Source organism: Salvelinus alpinus, chromosome 10 (genome assembly GCF_045679555.1).
Source record: "Salvelinus alpinus chromosome 10, SLU_Salpinus.1, whole genome shotgun sequence".
Classification (NCBI taxonomy): Eukaryota; Metazoa; Chordata; class Actinopteri; order Salmoniformes; family Salmonidae; genus Salvelinus; species Salvelinus alpinus.
The window spans coordinates 11,592,213-11,619,735 of NC_092095.1; the positions used below are offsets into that span (position 1 = coordinate 11,592,213).

General features: G+C 43.2%; 1 protein-coding gene across 2 annotated transcripts in view; it reads left to right on the forward strand.

Moving 5' to 3' along the window:
- LOC139531499 (netrin-G1-like) overlaps nucleotides 1-21,622 on the forward strand; it is a 273,240-nt gene extending 251,618 nt beyond the window's left edge. For both annotated transcript variants that reach the window (XM_071327993.1, XM_071327992.1), the window contains exon 7: nucleotides 19,051-21,622. In XM_071327993.1, coding sequence (XP_071184094.1) covers nucleotides 19,051-19,304 — 254 coding nt within the window. In that variant the 3' untranslated portion in view covers nucleotides 19,305-21,622. The remainder of the gene's footprint in view (nucleotides 1-19,050) is intronic.
- The last annotated feature ends 5,901 nt before the right edge of the window (nucleotides 21,623-27,523 follow it).

Below are 27,523 nucleotides of genomic sequence, written 5' to 3' on the forward strand. Positions count from 1 at the left end.
TTTCTTCTGTTAAGTGATAGTATTTATTCTCTAAGTAATATGTTGCTTAGAAAGAGATGTCTGTTACGCAGCGATAGTGTAAAGCAAGATGCTCTGCTGTAAGAAGCCAAATCACCACCCTGTTCTCCAGCATGTTTGTGCCTTGTTTCTACAGGCTGTAGTTGTAATCCCTCTGGCTCAGACAGTGTTCGCTGTAATGGCACAGGATTTTGTAAATGTAAGGCGGGAACTACAGGGGCTAAATGTCGAGATTGTCTGCCGGGATATTTGTGGGACAATGGCTGCAAATGTAAGTAGAACCACACCCATCTTGTAACTCTGCTCGGACCCCAACCAGTACCTCTCGCTATCTCTCTACTGTATCTCTCCCTCTATCTATGTCTCTCTACTGTATCTCTGCCTCTATCTATCTACTGTATCCCTACCTCTATCTCTGTCTCTCTACTGTATCTCTACCTCTATCGTTATCTCTACTGTATCCCTACCTCTATCTCTGTCTTTCTACTGTATTTCCACCTCTATCATTATCTCTACTGTATCTCCACCTCTATCGCTGTCTCTCTTCCTCCATCTCTAACTCTATCACTGTCTCTCTACTGTATCTCTACCTCTATCACTATCTCTCTACTGTATCTCTACCTCTATCGCTATCTATCCACTGTATCTCCACCTCTATCACTCTACTGTACCTCTACCTCTATCGCTATCTCTCTACTGTATCTCTACGTCTATCACTATCTCTCTACTGAATCTCTACCTCTATCGCTATCTCTCTACTGTATCTCTACCTCTATCGCTATCTCTCTACTGTATCTCTACCTCTATCGCTATCTCTCTACTGTATCTCCACCTCTATCACTCTACTGTACCTCTACCTCTATCGCTATCTCTCTACTGTATCTCTACCTCTATCACTATCTCTCTACTGTATCTTTACTTCTATCGTTGTCTCTCTACTGTATTTCTACTGTATCTCTACCTCTATCGCTATCTCTCTACTGTATCTCTATCTCTACCTCTATCGCTGTCTCTCTACCGTATATCTACCTCTATCACTATCTCTACTGTATATCTACCTCTATCACTATCTCTACACTACCTCTACCTCTATCGCTATCTCTCTACTGTAGCTCTAGCTCTATCGCTGTCTTTCTACTGTATCTATTCCGCTGTTGCTGTCTCTCTTCCTCCATCTCTATCTCTATCGCTGCCTCTCTACTGTATCTCTACCTCTGTCGCTATCTCTCTACTGTATGTCTACCTCTATCACTGTCTTTCTACTGTATCTCTACCTCTCGCTGTCTCTCTACCTTTCCTTTACCTCTATCGCTGTCTCTCTATGGTATCTCTACCTTTATCGCTGTCTGTCTTCCTCTATCGCTGCCTCTATCGCTGTCTCCTTACTGTAACTCTACCTCTGTCCCTCTACTGTATCTATTCCTCTATCGATATCTCTCTAGTGTATCTCTATGTCTATCGATATCTTTCTACTGTCTCTTTTCCTATATCTCTGTCTCTCTACTGTATCTGTACCTTTATCGCTGTCTTTCTTCCTCTGTTGCTATCTCTCTACTCTAGCTTTACTGTATCTCTACCTATCTCGCTGTCTCTCTACTGTATCTCTACCTATCTCGCTGTCTCTCTACTGTATCTCTACCTTTATCGCTGTCTGTCTTCCTCTGTCGCTATCTCTCTACTCTAGCTTTACTGTATCTCTACCTATCTCGCTGTCTCTCTACTGTATCTCTACCTTTATCGCTGTCTGTCTTCCTCTGTTGCTATCTCTCTACTCTAGCTTTACTGTATCTCTACCTCTATTGCTGTCTCTCTACTGTATCTCTACCTATCCCGCTGTCTCTCTACGGTATCTGTACCTTTATCGCTGTCTTTCTTCCTCTGTCGCTATCTCTCTACTCTATATTTACTGTATCTGTACCTAGCTCGCTGTCTCTCTACTGTATCTCTACCTTTATCGCTGTCTGTCTTCCTCTATCGCTGTCTCTCTACTGTATCTCTACTTCTATCGATATCTCTCTAGTGTATCTCTATCTCTATCGATATCTCTCTACTGTCTCTTTTCCTCTATCTTTGTCTCTCTACTGTCTCTTTTCCTCTATCGCTGTCTCTCTACTGTATCTCTACCTTTATCGCTGTCTGTCTTCCTGTATCGCTATCTCTCTACTGTATCTCTACCTCTATCGCTATCTCTCTACTGTATCTCTACCTCTATCGCTATCTCTCCACTGTATCTCCACCTATATCACTCTACTGTACCTCTACCTCTATCGCTATCTCTCTACTGTATCTCTACCTCTATCACTATCACTCTACTGTATCTCTACCTCTATCGCTATCTCTCTACTGTATCTCTACCTCTATCGCTATCTCTCTACTGTATCTCTACCTCTATCGATATCTCTCTACTGTATCTCCACCTCTATCACTCTACTGTACCTCTATCTCTATCGCTATCTCTCTACTGTATCTCTACCTCTATCACTGTCTCTCTACTGTATCTCTACCTATCTCGCTGTCTCTCTACTGTATCTCTACCTTTATCGCTGTCTGTCTTCCTCTGTTGCTATCTCTCTACTCTAGCTTTACTGTATCTCTACCTCTATTGCTGTCTCTCTACTGTATCTCTACCTATCCCGCTGTCTCTCTACGGTATCTGTACCTTTATCGCTGTCTTTCTTCCTCTGTCGCTATCTCTCTACTCTATATTTACTGTATCTGTACCTAGCTCGCTGTCTCTCTACTGTATCTCTACCTTTATCGCTGTCTGTCTTCCTCTATCGCTGTCTCTCTACTGTATCTCTACTTCTATCGATATCTCTCTAGTGTATCTCTATCTCTATCGATATCTCTCTACTGTCTCTTTTCCTCTATCTTTGTCTCTCTACTGTCTCTTTTCCTCTATCGCTGTCTCTCTACTGTATCTCTACCTTTATCGCTGTCTGTCTTCCTCTGTTGCTATCTCTCTACTCTAGCTTTACTGTATCTCTACCTCTATTGCTGTCTCTCTACTGTATCTCTACCTATCCCGCTGTCTCTCTACGGTATCTGTACCTTTATCGCTGTCTTTCTTCCTCTGTCGCTATCTCTCTACTCTATATTTACTGTATCTGTACCTAGCTCGCTGTCTCTCTACTGTATCTCTACCTTTATCGCTGTCTGTCTTCCTCTATCGCTGTCTCTCTACTGTATCTCTACTTCTATCGATATCTCTCTAGTGTATCTCTATCTCTATCGATATCTCTCTACTGTCTCTTTTCCTCTATCTTTGTCTCTCTACTGTCTCTTTTCCTCTATCGCTGTCTCTCTACTGTATCTCTACCTTTATCGCTGTCTGTCTTCCTGTATCGCTATCTCTCTACTGTATCTCTACCTCTATCGCTATCTCTCTACTGTATCTCTACCTCTATCGCTATCTCTCCACTGTATCTCCACCTATATCACTCTACTGTACCTCTACCTCTATCGCTATCTCTCTACTGTATCTCTACCTCTATCACTATCACTCTACTGTATCTCTACCTCTATCGCTATCTCTCTACTGTATCTCTACCTCTATCGCTATCTCTCTACTGTATCTCTACCTCTATCGATATCTCTCTACTGTATCTCCACCTCTATCACTCTACTGTACCTCTATCTCTATCGCTATCTCTCTACTGTATCTCTACCTCTATCACTGTCTCTCTACTGTATCTCTACCTATCTCGCTGTCTCTCTACTGTATCTCTACCTTTATCGCTGTCTGTCTTCCTCTGTTGCTATCTCTCTACTCTAGCTTTACTGTATCTCTACCTCTATTGCTGTCTCTCTACTGTATCTCTACCTATCCCGCTGTCTCTCTACGGTATCTGTACCTTTATCGCTGTCTTTCTTCCTCTGTCGCTATCTCTCTACTCTATATTTACTGTATCTGTACCTAGCTCGCTGTCTCTCTACTGTATCTCTACCTTTATCGCTGTCTGTCTTCCTCTATCGCTGTCTCTCTACTGTATCTCTACTTCTATCGATATCTCTCTAGTGTATCTCTATCTCTATCGATATCTCTCTACTGTCTCTTTTCCTCTATCTTTGTCTCTCTACTGTCTCTTTTCCTCTATCGCTGTCTCTCTACTGTATCTCTACCTTTATCGCTGTCTGTCTTCCTGTATCGCTATCTCTCTACTGTATCTCTACCTCTATCGCTATCTCTCTACTGTATCTCTACCTCTATCGCTATCTCTCCACTGTATCTCCACCTATATCACTCTACTGTACCTCTACCTCTATCGCTATCTCTCTACTGTATCTCTACCTCTATCACTATCGCTCTACTGTATCTCTACCTCTATCGCTATCTCTCTACTGTATCTCTACCTCTATCGCTATCTCTCTACTGTATCTCTACCTCTATCGATATCTCTCTACTGTATCTCCACCTCTATCACTCTACTGTACCTCTATCTCTATCGCTATCTCTCTACTGTATCTCTACCTCTATCGTTATCTCTCTACTGTATCTTTACTTCTATCGTTGTCTCTCTACTGTATTTCTACTGTATCTCTACCTCTATCGCTATCTCTCTACTGTATCTCTATCTCTTCCTCTATCGCTGTCTCTCTACTGTATATCTACCTCTATCACTATCTCTACTGTATATCTACCTCTATCACTATCTCTACACTACCTCTACCTCTATCGCTATCTCTCTACTGTAGCTCTAGCTCTATCGCTGTCTTTCTACTGTACCTATTCCGCTGTTGCTGTCTCTCTTCCTCCATCTCTATCTCTATCGCTGCCTCTCTACTGTATCTCTACCTCTGTCGCTATCTCTCTACTGTATGTCTACCTCTATCACTGTCTTTCTACTGTATCTCTACCTCTCGCTGTCTCTCTACCTTTCCTTTACCTCTATCGCTGTCTCTCTATGGTATCTCTACCTTTATCGCTGTCTGTCTTCCTCTATCGCTGCCTCTATCGCTGTCTCCTTACTGTAACTCTACCTCTGTCCCTCTACTGTATCTATTCCTCTATCGATATCTCTCTAGTGTATCTCTATGTCTATCGATATCTTTCTACTGTCTCTTTTCCTATATCTCTGTCTCTCTACTGTATCTGTACCTTTATCGCTGTCTTTCTTCCTCTGTTGCTATCTCTCTACTCTAGCTTTACTGTATCTCTACCTATCTCGCTGTCTCTCTACTGTATCTCTACCTATCTCGCTGTCTCTCTACTGTATCTCTACCTTTATCGCTGTCTGTCTTCCTCTGTCGCTATCTCTCTACTCTAGCTTTACTGTATCTCTACCTATCTCGCTGTCTCTCTACTGTATCTCTACCTTTATCGCTGTCTGTCTTCCTCTGTTGCTATCTCTCTACTCTAGCTTTACTGTATCTCTACCTCTATTGCTGTCTCTCTACTGTATCTCTACCTATCCCGCTGTCTCTCTACGGTATCTGTACCTTTATCGCTGTCTTTCTTCCTCTGTCGCTATCTCTCTACTCTATATTTACTGTATCTGTACCTAGCTCGCTGTCTCTCTACTGTATCTCTACCTTTATCGCTGTCTGTCTTCCTCTATCGCTGTCTCTCTACTGTATCTCTACTTCTATCGATATCTCTCTAGTGTATCTCTATCTCTATCGATATCTCTCTACTGTCTCTTTTCCTCTATCTTTGTCTCTCTACTGTCTCTTTTCCTCTATCGCTGTCTCTCTACTGTATCTCTACCTTTATCGCTGTCAGTCTTCCTGTATCGCTATCTCTCTACTGTATCTCTACCTCTATCGCTATCTCTCTACTGTATCTCTACCTCTATCGCTATCTCTCCACTGTATCTCCACCTATATCACTCTACTGTACCTCTACCTCTATCGCTATCTCTCTACTGTATCTCTACCTCTATCACTATCGCTCTACTGTATCTCTACCTCTATCGCTATCTCTCTACTGTATCTCTACCTCTATCGCTATCTCTCTACTGTATCTCTACCTCTATCGATATCTCTCTACTGTATCTCCACCTCTATCACTCTACTGTACCTCTATCTCTATCGCTATCTCTCTACTGTATCTCTACCTCTATCACTGTCTCTCTACTGTATCTCTACCTATCTCGCTGTCTCTCTACTGTATCTCTACCTTTATCGCTGTCTGTCTTCCTCTGTCGCTATCTCTCTACTCTAGCTTTACTGTATCTCTACCTATCTCGCTGTCTCTCTACTGTATCTCTACCTTTATCGCTGTCTGTCTTCCTCTGTTGCTATCGCTCTACTCTAGCTTTACTGTATCTCTAACTCTATTGCTGTCTCTCTACTGTATCTCTACCTATCCCGCTGTCTCTCTACGGTATCTGTACCTTTATCGCTGTCTTTCTTCCTCTGTCGCTATCTCTCTACTCTATATTTACTGTATCTGTACCTAGCTCGCTGTCTCTCTACTGTATCTCTACCTTTATCGCTGTCTGTCTTCCTCTATCGCTGTCTCTCTACTGTATCTCTACTTCTATCGATATCTCTCTAGTGTATCTCTATCTCTATCGATATCTCTCTACTGTCTCTTTTCCTCTATCTTTGTCTCTCTACTGTCTCTTTTCCTCTATCGCTGTCTCTCTACTGTATCTCTACCTTTATCGCTGTCTGTCTTCCTGTATCGCTATCTCTCTACTGTATCTCTACCTCTATCGCTATCTCTCTACTGTATCTCTACCTCTATCGCTATCTCTCCACTGTATCTCCACCTATATCACTCTACTGTACCTCTACCTCTATCGCTATCTCTCTACTGTATCTCTACCTCTATCACTATCGCTCTACTGTATCTCTACCTCTATCGCTATCTCTCTACTGTATCTCTACCTCTATCGCTATCTCTCTACTGTATCTCTACCTCTATCGATATCTCTCTACTGTATCTCCACCTCTATCACTCTACTGTACCTCTATCTCTATCGCTATCTCTCTACTGTATCTCTACCTCTATCACTATCTCTCTACTGTATCTCTACCTCTATCACTCTACTGTACCTCTATCACTATCTCTCTACTGTATCTCTACCCCTATCGTTATCTCTCTACTGTATCTTTACTTCTATCGTTGTCTCTCTACTGTATTTCTACTGTATCTCTACCTCTATCGCTATCTCTCTACTGTATCTCTATCTCTACCTCTATCGCTGTCTCTCTACTGTATATCTACCTCTATCACTATCTCTACACTACCTCTACCTCTATCGCTATCTCTCTACTGTAGCTCTAGCTCTATCGCTGTCTTTCTACTGTATCTATTCCGCTGTTGCTGTCTCTCTTCCTCCATCTCTATCTCTATCGCTGCCTCTCTACTGTATCTCTACCTCTGTCGCTATCTCTCTACTGTATGTCTACCTCTATCACTGTCTTTCTACTGTATCTCTACCTCTCGCTGTCTCTCTACCTTTCCTTTACCTCTATCGCTGTCTCTCTATGGTATCTCTACCTTTATCGCTGTCTGTCTTCCTCTATCGCTGCCTCTATCGCTGTCTCCTTACTGTAACTCTACCTCTGTCCCTCTACTGTATCTATTCCTCTATCGATATCTCTCTAGTGTATCTCTATGTCTATCGATATCTTTCTACTGTCTCTTTTCCTATATCTCTGTCTCTCTACTGTATCTGTACCTTTATCGCTGTCTTTCTTCCTCTGTTGCTATCTCTCTACTCTAGCTTTACTGTATCTCTACCTATCTCGCTGTCTCTCTACTGTATCTCTACCTATCTCGCTGTCTCTCTACTGTATCTCTACCTTTATCGCTGTCTGTCTTCCTCTGTCGCTATCTCTCTACTCTAGCTTTACTGTATCTCTACCTATCTCGCTGTCTCTCTACTGTATCTCTACCTTTATCGCTGTCTGTCTTCCTCTGTTGCTATCTCTCTACTCTAGCTTTACTGTATCTCTACCTCTATTGCTGTCTCTCTACTGTATCTCTACCTATCCCGCTGTCTCTCTACGGTATCTGTACCTTTATCGCTGTCTTTCTTCCTCTGTCGCTATCTTTCTACTCTATATTTACTGTATCTCTACCTAGCTCGCTGTCTCTCTACTGTATCTCTACCTTTATCGCTGTCTGTCTTCCTCTATCGCTGTCTCTCTACTGTATCTCTACTTCTATCGATATCTCTCTAGTGTATCTCTATCTCTATCGATATCTCTCTACTGTCTCTTTTCCTCTATCTTTGTCTCTCTACTGTCTCTTTTCCTCTATCGCTGTCTCTCTACTGTATCTCTACCTTTATCGCTGTCTGTCTTCCTGTATCGATATCTCTCTACTGTATCTCTACCTCTATCGCTATCTCTCTACTGTATCTCTACCTCTGTCTCTCTACTGTATCTCTACCTCTATCGCTATCTCTCTACTGTATCTCTACCTCTGTCTCTCTGCTGTATCTCTACCTCTATCTTTACCTCAATCGCTGTCTCTCTTCTGTATCTTTACCTCAATCGCTGTCTCTCTTCTGTATCTCTACCTCTATCACTGTCTTTCTACTGTATCTCTACCTCTATCACTGTCTTTCTACTGTATCTCTACCTCTATCACTGTCTTTCTACTGTATCTCTACCTCTATCACTGTCTTTCTACTGTATCTTTACCTCTATCACTGCCTCTCTACTGTATCTCTACCTCTATCAATATCTTTCTACTGTATCTCTACCTCTATCACTGTCTTTCTACTGTATCTCTACCTCTATCACTGTCTTTCTACTGTATCTCTACCTCTATCACTGTCTTTCTACTGTATCTCTACCTCTATCACTGTCTTTCTACTGTATCTCTACCTCTATCACTGTCTTTCTACTGTATCTCTACCTCTATCACTGTCTTTCTACTGTATCTCTACCTCTATCACTGCCTCTCTACTGTATCTTTACCTCTATCACTGTCTTTCTACTGTATCTCTACCTCTATCACTGTCTTTCTACTGTATCTCTACCTCTATCACTGTCTTTCTACTGTATCTCTACCTCTATCACTGTCTTTCTACTGTATCTCTACCTCTATCACTGTCTTTCTACTGTATCTCTTCCTCTATCACTGTCTTTCTACTGTATCTCTACCTCTATCGATGTCTCTCTACTGTATCTCTACCTCTATCGCTATCTCTCTACTATATCTCTACCTCTATCTCTTTACTGTATCTCTACCTATATCTCTACCTCTATCGCTATCTCTTTACTGTATCTCTACCTCTATCGCTGTCTCTCTACTGTATCTCTACCTCTATCTCTCTACTGTATCTCTATCGCTATCTCTCTACTGTATCTCTACCTCTATCTCTCTATTGTATCTCTATCGCTATCTCTCTGCTGTATCTCTACCTCTATCTCTCTACTGTATCTCTATCGCTATCTCTCTACTGTATCTCTACCTCTATCTCTCTACTGTATCTCTACCTCTATCTCTCTACTGTATCTCTATCACTATCTCTCTACTGTATCTCTTCCTCTATCTGTACCTCTTTCTCTATCATTACCTACTTTCTCCTTTTTGCTGCCACTACTTGGACTTGTAGGCATGTTCAGCCTGAACTGTCCCCTCTAATGCGGGGAGTAGGCCTATAGATTTAACCCTGACTAACATTGACTAACCAGAAATTAGCTGCTTTTCAATTATTCACCCTGAATTTAAGACTCAAGGCTGTGCCTCTTTAAATGCAGAGATTTAGACCTAAAAACATTTTCTCTCGTTTTCCACTGTTCGATGCTTTGAATTCAGTTATTCAGCTGAGCTGAAACCTAGAACACAACAGATGAGCTAATATTGACTGGCTGTAGCATGACAGGGACTGCTGGGGAGCTGTTTGAGCAGCCCTCTCCCTCTCTCCACCATCACTGTCTGCTTTACCCTCATGTCCAGATAATGCTTGCCAATGCCAACATTTAGCTACTCCACTGCTTAAGTGCCAGTGTGTGTCCCAACAGTTTCTATTTACAGGCAAAGTAGAGAAGGGATTGCATAGGTCAGTGAATTATTCTACTTATATAGAGTGCCTGATACAATCAATGTGGGTTTGCTGATCCACAGGCTTCATCAAACAGGTCAACCTCCCACTGGATGTTTTAACTTTTTCACCATAACCAACAGGCTACCTTTTCAGCAGCGCTTGCTTGGCACTAAACTGACAATGGAGAGCCTGTATCACTCTTACAGGGTTAATGAAGACAGTTTATCCCTCTTACAGGGTTAATTAAGACAGTTTATCAGAGTGACTGGCAGCATTCGCACCATCACAATCACACATGCATTGTGGGTAGCAGAATGATGGTGCCAGAGGGGTGGGCTGTTCACTCATGACTGCTTGGCCAGGCATGACTCCAACACCATCATTAAGTTTGCTGATGACATAGCCTGATCACCGACAACAATGAGACAGCCTATAGGGACAAGGTCAGAGAACTGACCTTGTGTTGCAAAGACAACAACCTCTCCCTCAATGTGATCAAGACAAAGATGATTGTGGACTACAGGAAAAGGAGGACCGAGCACGCCCCCATTCTCATCGACTGGGCTGTAGTGGAGCAGGTTGAGAGCTTCAAGTTGTTTGGCGTCCACATCACCAACAAACTAACATGGTCCAAGCACACAAAGACAGTCGTGAGGAGGGCACGACAAAACCTACTCCCCCCCAGGAGACTGAAAAGATTTGGCATGAGTCCTCAGATCCTCAAAAAGTTTTACAGCTGCACCCTCGAGAGCATCCTGACTGGTTGCATCACTGACTGGTGTGGAAACTGCTCGGCCTCCGACCGCAAGGCACTACAGAGGGTAGTGCGAAGGGCCCAGTACATCACTGGGACCAAGCTTCCTGCCATCCAGGACCTCTATACCAGGCGGTGTCAGAGGAAGGCCCTAAAAATTGTCAAAGACTCCAGCCACCCTAGTCTTAGACTGTTCTCTCTGCTACCGCACGGCAAGCAGTACCGGAGCACCAAGTCTAGGTCCAAGAAGCTTCTAAATAGCTTTTACCTCCAGGCCATAAGACTCCTGAACAGCTAATCAAGTGGCTACACAGACTATTTGCATTGCCCCCCCCCCCCCCCCCCCTCCTCTTCTACGCTGCTGCTACTCTCTTTTAGAGAGTATAGTCACTTGAATAACTCTACCTACATGTACATATTACCTCAATTTCCTCGACACTGGTGCCGCACATTGACTCTGTACGGGTACCCCCTGTAAAAAGCCCCGCTATTGTTATTTACTGCTGCTCATAAATTATTTGTTATTCTTATCTCTTACTTTTTGGGGGGGTATTTTCTTAAAACTGCATTATTGGTTAAGGGCTTGTAAATAAGCAATTCACTGTAAGGTCTACACTTGTTGTATTCGGCGCACGTGATTTGATTCGAGACTGTCTTAATGACAATGCTCTTTGTAACTGCTCAGTGAAACCAGTCTAACCAGGCTAGCTAGGAGGTTGTCTTAGTGAGAATGCTCTTTGTATCTGCTCAGTGAAACCAGTCTAACCACACTAGCTAGACACACATCAACGGTTCAAGCACAATAATTATATATAGCTGGAGGGAAGTAAGGTTTTCAGAAAAACTGTCTTCGACACTGTACATGTGCAATCATGCATTTTTTAAAGCATTTTATTTCGCCTTTATTTAACCGGGTAGGCTAGTTGGGAACAAGTTCTCATTTACAACTGCGACCTGGCCAAGATAAAGCAAAGCAGTGCGACAAAAACAACAACACAGAGTTACACATGGGATAAACAAACGTACAGTCAATAACACAATAGAAAATCTGTATACAGTGTGTGCAAATTAAGTAAGGAGGTAAGGCAATAAATAGACCATAGTGGCGAAGTAATTACAATTTAGCAATTAACACTGGAGTGATAGATGTGCAGATGAGGACGTGCAAGTAGAGATACTGTTGTGCAAAAGAGCAGAAAAAATATATACAGTGGGGAGAACAAGTATTTGATACACTGCCGATTTTGCAGGTTTTCCTACTTACAAAGCATGTAGAGGTCTGTAATTTTTATCATAGGTACACTTCAACTGTGAGAGACGGAATCTAAAACAAAAATCCAGAAAATCACATTGTATGATTTTTAAATAATTAATTTGCATTTTATTGCATGACATAAGTATTTGATCACCTACCAACCAGTAAGAATTCCGGCTCTCACAGACCTGTTAGTTTTTCTTTAAGAAGCCCTCCTGTTCTCCACTCATTACCTGTATTAACTGCACCTGTTTGAACTCGTTACCTGTATAAAAGACACCTGTCCACACACAATCAAACAGATTCCAACCTCTCCACAATGGCCAAGACCAGAGAGCTGTGTAAGGACATCAGGGATAAAATTGTAGACCTGCACAAGGCTGGGATGGGCTACAGGACAATAGGCAAGCAGCTTGGTGAGAAGGAAACAACTGTTGGCGCAATTATTAGAAAATGGAAGAAGTTCAAGATGACGGTCAATCACCCTCGGTCTGGGGCTCCATGCAAGATTTCACCTCGTGGGGCATCAATGATCATGAGGAAGGTGAGGGATCAGCCCAGAACTACACGGCAGGACCTGGTCAATGACCTGAAGAGAGCTGGGACCACAGTCTCAAAGAAAACCATTAGTAACACACTACGCCGTCATGGATTAAAATCCTGCAGCGCACGCAAGGTCCCCCTGCTTAAGCCAGTGCATGTCCAGGCCTGTCTGAAGTTTGCCAATGACCATCTGGATGATCCAGAGGAGGAATGGGAGAAGGTCATGTGGTCTGATGAGACAAAAATATAGCTTTTTGGTCTAACTCCACTCGCCGTGTTTGGAGGAAGAAGAAGTATGAGTACAACCCCAAGAACACCATCCCAACCGTGAAGCATGGAGGTGGAAACATCATTCTTTGGGGATGCTTTTCTGCAAAGGGGACAGGACGACTGCACCGTATTGAGGGGAGGATGGATGGGGCCATGTATCGCGAGATCTTGGCCAACAACCTCCTTCCCTCAGTAAGAGCATTGAAGATGGGTCGTGGCTGGGTCTTCCAGCATGACAACGACACGAAGCACACAGCCATGGCAACTAAGGAGTGGCTCCGTAAGAAGCATCTCAAGGTCCTGGAGTGGCCTAGCCAGTCTCCAGACCTGAACCCAATAGAAAATCTTTGGAGGGAGCTGAAAGTCCGTATTGCCCAGCGACAGCCCCGAAACCTGAAGGATCTGGAGAAGATCTGTAGGGAGGAGTGGGCCAAAATCCCTGCTGCAGTGTGTGCAAACCTAGTCAATAACTACAGGAAACGTATGATCTCTGTAATTGCAAACAAAGGTTTCTGTACCAAATATTAAGTTCTGCTTTTCTGATGTATCAAATACTTATGTCATGCAATAAAATGCAAATTAATTACTTAAAAATCATACAATGTGATTTTCTGGATTTTTGTTTTAGATTCCGTCTCTCATAGTTGAAGTGTACCTATGATAAAAATTACAGACCTCTACATGCTTTGTAAGTAGGAAAACCTGCAAAATCGGCAGTGTATCAAATACTTGTTCTCCCCACTGTACATATATATGGGGATGAGGTATTTGGATGGGATTTTACAGATGGGCTGTGTACAGTGATTATGTAGATTGGCAGTGAACAAACAACGGAGAGGCTTATCATTTTGGTTGATGACTATGTGTCACGAGGCTATACAATTTCAAAAGCTGTAAAAGCTATATATAAACCTACATCACCAATCGATATGGCCCATTATAAATGAGTCCTTACCTACATTAACTAATGTAGACCTATATCTGGTTCCACTCAGATTTCACTCAATTCTACATGAATATGATCATCTCAGTCTGTTGGCAGAGTGGAGAATGCAATTAAAACTCCAATCTCTGGTCAAATAGAGCCCGTTCTCACAGAGGCACACCTAACTCATTGGTTTCCTTCTCTAAATATTATCCCTCATATTGAAGACAAAACCAATACATCTCACAGTTTATTCTCTGCACAGTGTCTGTTTACACATGTGGGATGGTGAACGTGAGAGATTGGGAGGAGCAGGGCGTGTAGATTGCCACCCCTGTTCCTCAACGGTTTACTATCTTCACTTTAGAACGCCTTATATAGTCTGACATGGACTATTTTCAACCATGCCTTGTCCTTGGCCACAATATGCTTGAACGATTTTGTCATACTAATCCTCAAGATGAAAAAGGGCCCTAGATTGTAGTATGCTGGAAGAAAAAAAAGGCCTTAGACGAATGTGGAGGTATTGTAAGAACTATACCCTTCACTTACTGCAGTCTACCTCAGCTCCAACCGCTAAAGTTAGGCTGTGAGCAGCGGGCCAAATGTAAAGGTAACACGGGCACAGCGAGAGGTGGTGTGTGTCGTGTGTGTGGTGTGTGTGGTGTGTGTGGTGTGTGGTGTGTGTGGTGTGTGTGGTGTGTGTGGTGTGTGTGGAAGGCCACATATCCTGGGCTCTGCAACATGGCTAGGGCATCAGGGAACAGTAACTCTCCTGCAAGTGGAATAAATGATTTTCTAAATCTCTCAACACAAGACGGTGAACACTGAGAATCATTCCAGCCTCTTTTGGTCTGACTAACGCAGTCTTTAGACAGAAGGGGATTTTTAAAAGTTTTCATACCCCTTGGATTTATGCACATGTTGTTGTTACAAAGCGGAATTAAAATTGATTTAATTGTTGTTGTTTTTTGCTCAACAATCTACATAAAATACTCTAATGTCAAAGTGAAAGATTTTATTTTATTACTATTATTATTATTTTAAGATTTGATAGAAATTAAATAACTAAAATATAGTCATTGCGTAAGTATTCAGCTCCTTGAATCAATACACGCTAGAAACACCGTCGGCAGAGATTACAGCAGTGAGTCCTCTTGGGTAAGTCTCTTTTACACACCTGGATTGTGCAATTTTATCTAGCCCTTTTAGCTCATAGTTCTTCAAGCGCTGAAAAGATGTTGGTGCTGATGGCTACACAGCAGTTTTAAAATCAGACCATAGATTTTCAAACAGATTTAAGTCAAAACTGTAACTTGGCCACTCAGGAACATTCACTGTCTTCTTGGTAAGACACTGCAGTTATATTTGACCTTTGTGTTATTGTCCTGATGAAAGGTGATTTCCTCTCCCAGTGTCTGTTATAAATCAGACTGAAGAAGGTTTTACTCTAAGATTTTGTCTGTGCTTAGCTCCATACCGTTTATTTTTATCCGGAAAAACTCCCCATTAGTTGCCGATGTCATGCATACCCATACCATGATGCAGCCACCACCATGCTTGAAAATAAGGTGGTAGTTACTCAGTGAGGTGTTGTGTTGGATTTACCCCAAACATACAGCTTTGAATTTAGAACAAAATGTAGTTTTTTTGCAGTATTACTTTAGTGCATCGTTGCATACAATATGGATGTGTTGCATATGTCATTTAAATCATTACTGTGGAGTCACTACAATGTTGTTGATCCATCCTCAGTTTTCTCCCATCACAGCCATTGAATTCTGTAACTGTTTTACAATCACCCAATGGCCTCATGGTGACATCCCTGAGCAGTTTCCTTCCTGTCCTGCAGCTCAGTTCAGAAGGACGACTGTATCTTTCATGTGTCTGGGTGGTTTAATACATCATCCACAGCATAATTATTAACTTGACCATACTTAAAGAGATATTCAATGTCTCCTTTGATATTGTTACCGATCTTGGTCCCGTGTGGCTCAGTTGGTAGAGCATGGCGCTTGCAACGCCAGGGTTGTGGGTTCATTCCCCACGGGGGGACCAGGATGAATATGTATGAACTTTCCAATTTGTAAGTCGCTCTGGATAAGAGCGTCTGCTAAATGACTTAAATGTAAATGTTAAATGTACCAATCACTGCCCTTTTATGAGGCTTTCGAAAGGCATTCTGGTCTTTGAAGTTGAATCTGTGCTTGAAATTCAATACTTGACTGAGGGACCTAACAGATGTCGGTATGTATGGGGGACAAAATAAGGGTTAGTCATGAAAAATAGATACAAAATTATCCATGTAAAATATTCTGTGATTTGTTAAGCCACATTTTACTCCTGAACAAAGGGGCTGAATACTTATTGTATGCAATGACTATATTTTAGTTATCAAATTTGTATTAATCTTATTTTATTTTCACTTTGGAATTAGTGTATTTTGAGTTAATTGTTGACAACAAATGACAAATAAATCTATTTTAATACCACTTTTTAACACAATAAAATCAGAAGAAATCCAAGGGGTAAGAATACTTTTGCAAGTGTACTTGATCACACACAAGCAGAGTTTCATGAAAAACATCAATGCTTCAACTCAAAAAAACAACTCCAAGTGTATTTTGAATGAATATACTAACTTACAATTAAAGCGTTTCAAATTGAAGCACAGTTTTAATGAGTGTGTTTAAGTTCAATGACAGTGAACATATAGTATACTAAAAGACTGAAAAACAATACATTTTAAAGTACACTTTTAATACGTGTATTGAAGGTTGACGATAGCATATTTAAGTATACTTAAGTATACTTGTAATATATTAAAATATACTTTTTTTTCAGCTTGGGGGGGGGGGGAACTCTGTCCCAGTTTACCATCATTTCATTTAAGTGGCACCTTTTCCTGCTCTCCTCACCCTCCTTTGCCAAGTCTGGTAACACGTTGGTATTGAAGCGATCTGTCACTGTTAAGTGGTTTAAGTAGTTAATGTCTCCCCTCCCTTTCCACTGCGTTTCAGGTCCTTAATTCAAACCTGCTTGTATTATTCGAGTATCACTAAGAAGCATCTATGTGGTAGGAATTGCATCTGTCGAGGGCCTAGGTCTCACCAAAATGCATTGCTTGTAGATAGAGAATGAATATGCGCACACCGTCCTCTTGTCAGGGCAAAACTAATAAGGCCCCCGTTTGCTAAATAATCTTTTTTTTTGTTGTAAAGGGCAATGGGAGATTAAAATGTATGGATAAAACAAAAGGTTGATGTTTAATTAATAGAGTCTTGTTCATGTCATGATAACATCAGAGGCTCTAGGGGTAAAACATGTATTTTTAATTAATTCACTTGATTGACCCCTCAACGGGGAACGCACACATCTCATTACCAGGTTGGTCTTCCTGCACATGTCTCTGATAGCGCTCTCTGATACAGACAGAGCAGATGATAAGACATCAATTCATCTGTGCCCTCATTGTCACGTGTCATAGTGGCTGTTAATATCAAGCCTTCCATATGATGATCTCCTTGGTAACGTTGCATTAATAATCTCATTTTGCATTGTAAAGGAGAAACCATTTAGAGAGAAACCATTTGCCTTGTAAAGGAGAAAACATTCTTGGGCATGCTGGATGACAAACACAAACTGATGGTTGGATTCTGGAACTTGTAGTCTTTTGACAGGGTGTCCATAAAAACTCTGTTGAGTTGCATAGACTATTACATACAGTGTTATTACTGTATCACATATAGCCTTTAAAGATGTTGTCATAAAATCAGAAGGTCTTACCTGCAGCTGTGGATATGATGTGAGCGAGGACTGGTTGATGTCAGTCATTCTTGTGATATTTGCTTTTTCACATTGTATTCCACTTTCATGAAGAGCTGAATGAGCTCCGGCTATCTCTTGTTGAGCGACGTTGAGCTGGTTTGGCCCTGCTTGTATAACACTGTTTATTTGTCTCACTCCATCAGTTGTTTTTGTTTTGTGCTGGGCTGAGTTTGTTGGTTTGTTTGCCTGCAGCTTGCTTGACAGCTTGGCTCCGTTGGGAATAGACTGGCCTCGGTGTCCCCGGCTCTAAATACACCACTTCCCACCTAACTCTCATCTCATCTAAAGTCACTTCAGTGTTTTGGAAACGGCCACGGGCTGTGGGGAAACTTTATGCAGAGCTGCGATTCATTACATGGTGTACACCCATCCGTGGGATCCTAGTCTAGCGCCGCAAAATCACGCACGGCGAATGGCTCCTTCACCATGTTGCTAATGAATGTAGTGGCAATGATAAAAGGGACATGTTTCCTATTGGCCAGTTAGAGAACGACACAAAAGAACTCAGTCGGGGTCTCAACTTACTGTTGACAGTTAGAATAGTATAATACACAAGGTGGCATTTCCAAATATGGTTGTTACATTAGTAGTTTTTCTCTTGTTATGTTAGTCACTGACAGTCACTTTAATCAGCCCATGTCAGTTAACCATTTTTCAATTGGTAAGTTAAGTCTAGCCAGCAATCTAAGCTTTAAATAATCGTGGCCGAATACCGATCGGAAAAACAGTGCACATGCCCAGGAGCCCTACCCTTCAGGGGGCCCCAATTGATTTGGTTGGTCACTCTCACTCCGATATCATATTATCATGGCAAAATGTTTACAATTCCTGGAAATTAGCTTTAAAACAGAAAATATTATCTCTGCCCCTGTGGGGGGCTGTGGTCTTCTCCCATCCTTATCCTGCCTGTCCTCGAAACTGTGGGAATCAGATGGTTTTAAATGTTGTTAAAATAAATATTTTACATTCTCTAGTTCCGTTTTAGTTTGCTGTATTTCAGTTCAGTCTTTCTACAGTTAAAATGACACGTTGATGTTGTTTTATTAGTTTTTTTTACTAACCAGTATACATTACTGACATCTATGAATTGTATCACTGGAAATTCTGAATGTAATACATACATGTTATTGATGATTTGTATCACTGGTAATTCTGAATGTAATACATACATGTTATTGATGATTTGTATCACTGGTAATTCTGAATGTAATACATACATGTTATTGATGATTTGTATCACTGGTAATTCTGAATGTAATACATACATGTTATTGATGATTGATCTGCAAAGTCCTGAAAATGCTTAATTCAACTTAATGCTGTTAGCTTGAGTTTTTGCACTGACTAGACCATGAGATGAAAATCAGCTCAGATCACAGGACTTTTTGTATATCAACATAACAGTCAGAGTAGTGAGTAGTGCACCGTCTGCTTCTCCAGGTGTGTTTGTGTGTGTATATATATATAAATGTGTGTCAAACATTTCTCTCCTTCTCACTCCCAGCCCGAGTGTGTGACAATGAGCTCCTGCGCTGCCAGAACGGCGGTGTGTGTCTGAACAACCTGCGGTGCCAGTGTACCCCGGCCTACACGGGCCTGCTGTGTGAGAAGCCCCGCTGTGAGTCGGAGCTGGGGAGCTGTGGTGGGCCCAACTCGGGTCAAGCCGCCCTCTCGCCTACATCGCTGCCCACCCTGCTGCTGCTGGGCTGGATGCTGCTCAGAGGGGCCTCCTACTGGCCCTGGCCTACTCTGCTCTGAGAACCATAGACCTACTGTCTATTATGAACTGGTGGAGCGTACTGCCCAATAATCAACTACAACAACAACCAGAACTACAACTACAACTACAACCAGAACTACAACAACAACCAGAACTACAACTACAACCAGAACTACAACACCCATGAGTTTATTCTACTGTACTGTAATGTACTGTACGAGCTGTCCACCAGACACAGTAAGGACACACACTGTCTGTAAGGAAATGTGCCAGAAAGAACGGAAAACTTTAATTTAAGGAAATAAAATAAAAGTATATATAGAAATTAGAGTAAATACCAGATATTTTAAAAAATAGTTTAACTTGAGCATTTGCTTCATAAAAAGTCAAACCAGTCCGACCACGGAGACCAGTGACCTAAGCCATACCAGAGACTTTTCCCCCTTTACTGTCAAAAGGTGGGACTGGGGATGACAGACACTTTACTCACTTCCTCTCTTATCGCCACGGCAACAGCAGCTGTGAACCAATCAGCGGCAGCACGCTCTAGATAGCAAGGCCAGCAGCTGCTTGCTGCCCCTGTTCCCAGGGGTTTGATGCTGGCTGCACTGAACTGCTTCTGAGCTGAACTGACTGGCTAACTGACTGGCTAACTGACTGGCTGACTGACTGGCTGACTACATAAAACTGTCCCTACCTGTGCTGATTTGAAAAATAAATAAAAAAGAGAAATCGAGCCGGAGGAAAAATAATAAAATAAAAAAGGAAATGTAAGCATTCTTTGCTGTCAGTATATTGTGGATAAAAGGTAATCCATCCAGACTGCCACAAATCTTACCCAAGTCTCTCTCTCTCTCTCTCCTTTTCTTATTCTGTCCCTCTCTCTCTCTCTCTCTCTCTCTCTCTCTCTCTCTCTCTCTCTCTCTCTCTCTCTCTCTCTCTCTCTCTCTCTCTCTCTCTCTCTCTCTCTTTTTTTCTTGTTCTGTCTCTCTCTCTCTCTCTCTCTCTCTCTCTCTCTCTCTCTCTCTCTCTCTCTCTCTCTCTCTCTCTCTCTCTCTCCCTCTCGCTCTCTCTCCTTTTCTTATTCTGTCCCTCTATGTGTCTCTATCTCTCTCTCTATTCATCTTTCTGTCTTCCTGTTCCTACTTCTCTATCTCTCTCCCTATATTCCTCAGCTGTCCCCCTCCCTCCCTCCAGTTCTACCCAGCCCCTCCCTCCAGTCCTACCCAGCCCCTCCCTCCAGTCCTACCCAGCCCCTCCCTCCCTCCAGTCCTATCGAGCCCCTCCATCCAGTCCTACCCAGCCCCTCCCTCCAGTCCTACCCAGCCCCGCCCTCCAGTCCTACCCAGCCCCTCCCTCCCTCCAGTTCTACCCAGCCCCTCCCTCCATCCAGTCCTACCCAGCCCCTCCCTCCAGTCCTACCCAGCCCCGCCCTCAAGCCTACCCAGCCCCTCCCTCCAGTCCTACCCAGCCCCTCCCTCCACTGACCTGTGCTTTTGTGAACGTTACTCTGTAACCCTTGTCGGTTGAAAGATATTTTGTCGCTTGAAAGATATTTAGTCGGTTGAAAGATATTTTGTCGGTTGAAAGATATTTTTTCCAATGTTCGTGACATTGGTTGTGTAAGACATTGTGTAATACCTTCCAAAAGAAATCTGACCATCTGTATACTTATTTAACCTGATACCTTTGGTCAAAGTGTGAGTTCAGTTGAGCTGACAAAGTGCTAAAGGAATCATCAGTTATTTTGTACTATTGACCAAGCAGTGTTAAAAAGGCAACTTGTTACTGTGTCTACTCCAGATGAAAACTACTGTAATAAATGTTTCAAATTTTGTTATTTCCTTTTGGTGGGGCAGAGTTTCCTCAGTATTGGCAACGTGTTGACATCAAATTATATCGGTTTATATCTACAGTATACTACAGTGTAATGAGATCCCACCAAAGGACATTCTAAATGTTTTACTTGTTGCTTTAATACTGGAACAATTTAAGTGAATAAAAGTTTTAAGAAATAAGTTGAGATAGCTGTGTTGATCATTGCTTGTTCCTCAGTTGAAAATTCAACACTAAATAAGATGCAATAATTGAAAAATGTGTATGTACTTTAAGACACAAACAGTAGTATTGCCATGTTTACTACCTCTCCGGTACTCGAAATTGCCAGTTGTCTCATCATTACGCACACCTGCCACCATCGTTACGCGCACCTGCGCCTCATGACACTCACCTGGACTCCATCATCTTCCTGATTACCTCCCCTATATCTGTCACTCCCTTTGGTTCTTTCCTCAGGTGTTATTGACTCTGTTTCTGTTTCATGTCTGTTTGCTACTTGCGTTTTGTACTATGTTATATTTGTTATTAAATTTACACTCCCTGTACGTGCTTCCCGACTCCCAGCGTACACGTTACAAGTATATTCTTTTTTTTTAAGCACAAAGATAAGCTGATGCAAAGACCTTTAAATACCTTGGGAGGTGCTAATAATGACAAAATGGGGGTGGATAATACTATGAGCCTCAGTAATATGTGTGTGTGTGTGTGTGTGTGTGTGTGTGTGTGTGTGTGTGTGTGTGTGTGTGTGTGTGTGTGTGTGTGTGTGTGTGTGTGTGTGTGTGTGTGTGTGTGTGTGTGTGTGTGTGTGTGTGTGTGTGTGTGTGTGTGTGTTATTTATATTGAATTCAATCCGGTAAAGTTTGGTTTCAGTGGAATGCATTGTGGGAGAGGGAGGGTGAATTAAAACATGAACAGCTATCGACATCTCCCTGAGAGACTGTGTTCAATGTTTATACAGTGGGTAGTGGGTATTGTCAGATACTAGACAGTTTATCCATAACCATGCTATACAATATACTTTGTTGATGAAGGACTGTAAGAGATTGCCTAGAAATAGATGTAATTCCAATTTCAAATTTTTGGGGTATTTGGACAGTCTCTACATTCAAACAAAGATTTGTTCACTTCAAAAAAAAAAGATACACAATTGTGGAAACATTTAACATCAATCATTATTTCTTCACTTATGTTTTTTGTTGTTGTATCATTACAGTAGCTATCACTATCATATAGGAAGCTCCGGGGTGTCACTGCCTCACTCTGCCTCCCAACATTCACACCCCAGAGACGTGCTGATGAAGCCAGTGAAAGTCATGGTTTTGTCAAGGTCCCCCTACACTGGCACTAATTGTAACGTTCCGCCCAGGTGTCAGTGTGCATGCTGTGTAGAGAATGAAAATAGACTACGTGCGTTCTGGGAGAAGACTTCATCCTAGATAGCTCACCTTCAACAGATTCTCTGCTATCTGCTCACTGACCTAAACACACACAATCACTAAACACAACCCGGCTCTGTCAGTAAACAATGCTAGTGCCTAGCTAGCGGCTGGGCTGTGCCCCTGGTCCACTTAGCCGTAAACTTTGTAAAGAGTCGTTTTAAAAGTCATACTGTCTCACAGAATGGATGGAAAGGAGTATTTTTGTTAGTTGACCATATGCTTGTCTATAATCCTTGTCCATTTTCTTGTATACTTGTTATGTAGACCTCTACCGTGTTGTAGTTTAGTTCACCAACATGTCTTTAATAATGACCACCCCTACTGTGTTGTAGTTTAGTTCACCAACATGTCTTTAATAATGACCACCCCTACTGTGTTGGTAGTTTAGTTCACCAACATGTCTTTAATAATGACCATCCCTACCGTGTTGTAGTTTAATTCACCAACATCTCTTTAATAATGACCATCCCTACCGTGTTGTAGTTTAGTTCACCAACATGTCTTTAATAATGACCACCCCTACTGTGTTGTAGTTTAGTTCACCAACATGTCTTTAATAATGACCATCCCTACCGTGTTGTAGTTTAATTCACCAACATGTCTTTAATAATGACCACCCCTACTGTGTTGTAGTTTAGTTCACCAACATGTCTTTAATAATGACCATCCCTACCGTGTTGTAGTTTAGTTCACCAACATCTCTTTAATAATGACCATCCCTACCGTGTTGTAGTTTAGTTCACCAACATGTCTTTAATAATGACCATACCAAGGTTAAAGGAAGGATGAGGAATAAAGAGATGCCTCTTGAACAAAAAATACATAAAGGACAAATGAGTCAAGAGATGCCATCAGAAAGTTATGGGACGCAGTGGAGTTACTCTAGTGGAAACACACCCTGAAGAGAGTTCCTGTCCTGGTACCCTTTCACACTACTGAGCTGAGACCAACCATGCTGAGCTGAGCTGAGACCAACCATGCTGAGCTGAACTGAGACCAACCATGCTGAGCTGAGCTGAGCTGAGACCAACCATGCTGAGCTGAGACCAACCATGCTGAGCTGAACTGAGACCAACCATGCTGAGCTGAACTGAGACCAACCATGCTGAGCTGAGCTGAGACCAACCATGCTGAGCTGAACTGAGACCAACCATGCTGAGCTGAGCTGAGACCAACCATGCTGAGCTGAACTGAGACCAACCATGCTGAGCTGAGCTGAGACCAACCATGCTGAGCTGAACTGAGACCAACCATGCTGAGCTGAACTGAGACCAACCATGCTGAGCTGAGCTGAGACCAACCATGCTGAGCTGAACTGAGACCAACCATGCTGAGCTGAGCTGAGCTGAGACCAACCATGCTGAGCTGAACTGAGACCAACCATGCTGAGCTGAGCTGAGACCAACCATGCTGAGCTGAACTGAGACCAACCATGCTGAGCTGAGCTGAGACCAACCATGCTGAGCTGAACTGAGACCAACCATGCTGAGCTGAGCTGAGACCAACCATGCTGAGCTGAACTGAGACCAACCATGCTGAGCTGAACTGAGACCAACCATGCTGAGCTGAACTGAGACCAACCATGCTGAGCTGAACTGAGACCAACCATGTTGAGCTGAACTGAGACCAACCATGCTGAGCTGAGCTGAGACCAACCATGCTGAGCTGAGCTGAGCTGAGACCAACCATACTGAGCTGAGTTGAGCCAACCATGCTGAGCTGAACTGAGACCAACCATGCAAAGATGAGCTGTGACCAACCATGCTGAGCTGAGCTGAGACCAACCATGCTGAGCTGAGCTGAGCTGAGACCAACCATACTGAACTGAGCTGAGCCAACCATGCTGAGCTGAACTGAGACCAACCATGCAAAGCTGAGCTGAGACCAACCATGCAAAGCTGAGCTGTGACCAACCATGCTGAGCTGAGCTGAGACCAACCATACTGAGCTGAGCTGAGCCAACCATGCTGAGCTGAACTGAGACCAACCATGCTGAGCTGAACTGAGACCAACCATGCTGAGCTGAACTGAGACCAACCATGCTGAGCTGAACTGAGACCAACCATGCTGAGCTGTACTGGCTGGGTTCCGCATCACTACACTCTTAGAACCAAAGGTGCTATCTACAACTCAAAGGGTTCTTCGGCTGTTCCTATTGGGGAACACGTTGAAGAACACTTTGAGGTTCCAGGTAGAACCCTTTTTGGTTCCATGTAGAACCCTTTTTGGTTCCAGGTAGAACCCTTTATGGTTCCAGGTAGAACCCTTTGGGCTCCAGGGCTGAGGGTAAAGTAACTAGGCAGGGCTGAGTGTAAGCTGCAGTACCGTGGACTGGGCTGAGTGTAGTGTAGTTGGGCTGGGTGTAGACTAACTGGGCTGGGTGTAGAGTAACTGGGCCGGGTATAGAGTAACTGGGCTGGGTGTAGAGTAACTAGGCTGGGTGTAGAGTAACTGGGATGGGTGTAGACTAACTGGGTTGGGTGTAGAGTAACTGGGCTGGGTATAGAGTAACTGGGCTGGGTGTAGAGTAACTGGGCTGGGTATAGAGTAACTGGGCTGGATGTAGACTAACTGGGCTGGATGTAGACTAACTGGGCTGGGTGTAGAGTAACTGGGTTGGGTGTAGAGTAACTGGGCTGGGTGTAGAGTAACTGGGTTGGGTATAGACTAACTGGGCTGGGTATAGAGTAACTGGGCTGGGTGTAGACTAACTAGGCTGGTTGTAGAGTAACTAGGCTGGGTATAGAGTAACTGGGCTGGGTGTAGAGTAACTGGGCTGGGTATAGAGTAACTGGGCTGGATGTAGAGTAACTGGGCTGGGTGTAGACTAACTGGGCTGGGTGTAGAGTAACTGGGTTGGGTGTAGAGTAACTGGGCTGGGTGTAGAGTAACTGGGTTGGGTATAGACTAACTGGGCTGGGTATAGAGTAACTGGGCTGGGTGTAGACTAACTAGGCTGGGTGTAGAGTAACTAGGCTGGGTATAGAGTAACTGGGCTGGGTGTAGAGTAACTGGGTTGGGTGTAGAGTAACTGGGCTGGGTGTAGAGTAATTGGGTTGGGTATAGACTAACTGGGCTGGGTGTAGACTAACTGGGCTGGGTGTAGACTAACTAGGCTGGGTATAGAGTAACTAGGCTGGGTATAGAGTAACTGGGCTGGGTGTAGACTAACTGGGCTGGGTATAGAGTAACTAGGCTGGGTATAGAGTAACTGGGCTGGGTGTAGACTAACTGGGCTGGGTATAGAGTAACGGGGTGTAGAGTAGCTGGGCTGGGTGTAGACTAACTAGGCTGGGTATAGAGTAACTAGGCTGGGTATAGAGTAACTGGGCTGGGTGTAGACTAACTGGGCTGGGTATAGAGTAACTAGGCTGGGTATAGAGTAACTGGGCTGGGTGTAGACTAACTGGGCTGGGTATAGAGTAACGGGGTGTAGAGTAGCTGGGCTGGGTATAGAGTAACGGGGTGTAGAGTAGCTGGGCTGGGTGTAGAGTAACTGGGCTGGGTGTAGAGTAACGGGGTGTAGAGTAGCTGGGCTGGGTGTAGAGTAACTGGGCTGGGTGTAGAGTAACGGGGTGTAGAGTAGCTGGGCTGGGTGTAGAGTAACTGGGCTGGGTGTAGAGTAACGGGGTGTAGAGTAGCTGGGCTGGGTGTAGAGTAGCTGGGCTGGGTATAGAGTAACGGGGTGTAGAGTAGCTGGGCTGGGTGTAGAGTAACGGGGTGTAGAGTAGCTGGGCTGGGTGTAGAGTAACGGGGTGTAGAGTAGCTGGGCTGGGTGTAGAGTAACGGGGTGTAGAGTAGCTGGGCTGGGTATAGAGTAACGGGGTGTAGAGTAGCTGGGCTGGGTATAGAGTAACGGGGTGTAGAGTAGCTGGGCTGGGTGTATCCTGATGTATTGACCTTGGGCCCTGATACATTGCTTCCCTGCGTGGTCCCAAGGCTTTTCTCTCTGTGTGATAATGGATGCAGAGATCCAGCCAGACACAGCAGCCATCGATTTGTGTTCCTTTCTGAGCAGTCGGCTTTACTTGTCAAACGCCCAGCTCTCTCCACGCTTTCAAACCCGCCGTCAGTCAGTTAATGGAACCCAGTGTGGGGGCGTCAATGCATTCTTATCCTGTTTAGAGCGACCAATCTCCCATCTCCCAGATTTTTATAAATACTGTGTTCCAAAAAACGTATTCTGCTGTCCCCGTAGGAGAACCTTTTTTGGTTCCAGGTAGAACCCTTGATGGTTCCAGGTAGAACCCTTGATGGTTCCAGGTAGAACTATTTTGGGTTCTATGTAGAACCCTCTGTGTAAAAGCTTCTGCATAGAACTCAAAAGGGGTTCTACCTGGAACCAAAAGGTTTCGACCTGGAGCCAAAAAGGGTTCTTCAAAGGGTTCTCCTATAGGGACAGCCGAAGAACCCTTTTAGGTTCTAGATAGCAACTTATTTATGTTAAGATATGTTGACCCTTTCGTTAATTTGAGTAAATATAGGATGTTTTTAATAGAGTGTTACATTAGGTCAAAGTATGTTCACCTTTACCTTGCCCTTTACCAGGTATAGGTTGTGGACGGTATTATATTTTATTTCAAAATGGCTGAACAGTGAAATAACCTATGGATGGAAACAATACTTTTTCAAACTGTACCAAGTTCCTCTTCTGACTCACATCGGTTCCTCTTAGGGTGCCTCAGAATGAATGAATCTCAGCACTTGGGTGACCAATGAACGTTTTCAACGCTCTATTTTTCACATGGTACAGCCTTTCTTCAGAGAGCCACACACCTGAGAATATCCCCCGTGATGTTACCAGGGCGATATACTGTATCTTGTTCGGTTAGAAAGTGTTATTTGCCAAGCATTTTTACCTTGGTCAATTATGGTTAGGTCGCTGTAAAGCATTTCTTGGGGGAAATGTCCCTGGTCATCTCCAGCAGTCATTAGTTAGGTTATTAGCTGTTACACAGAGGGTTCCTCATATAACCCAA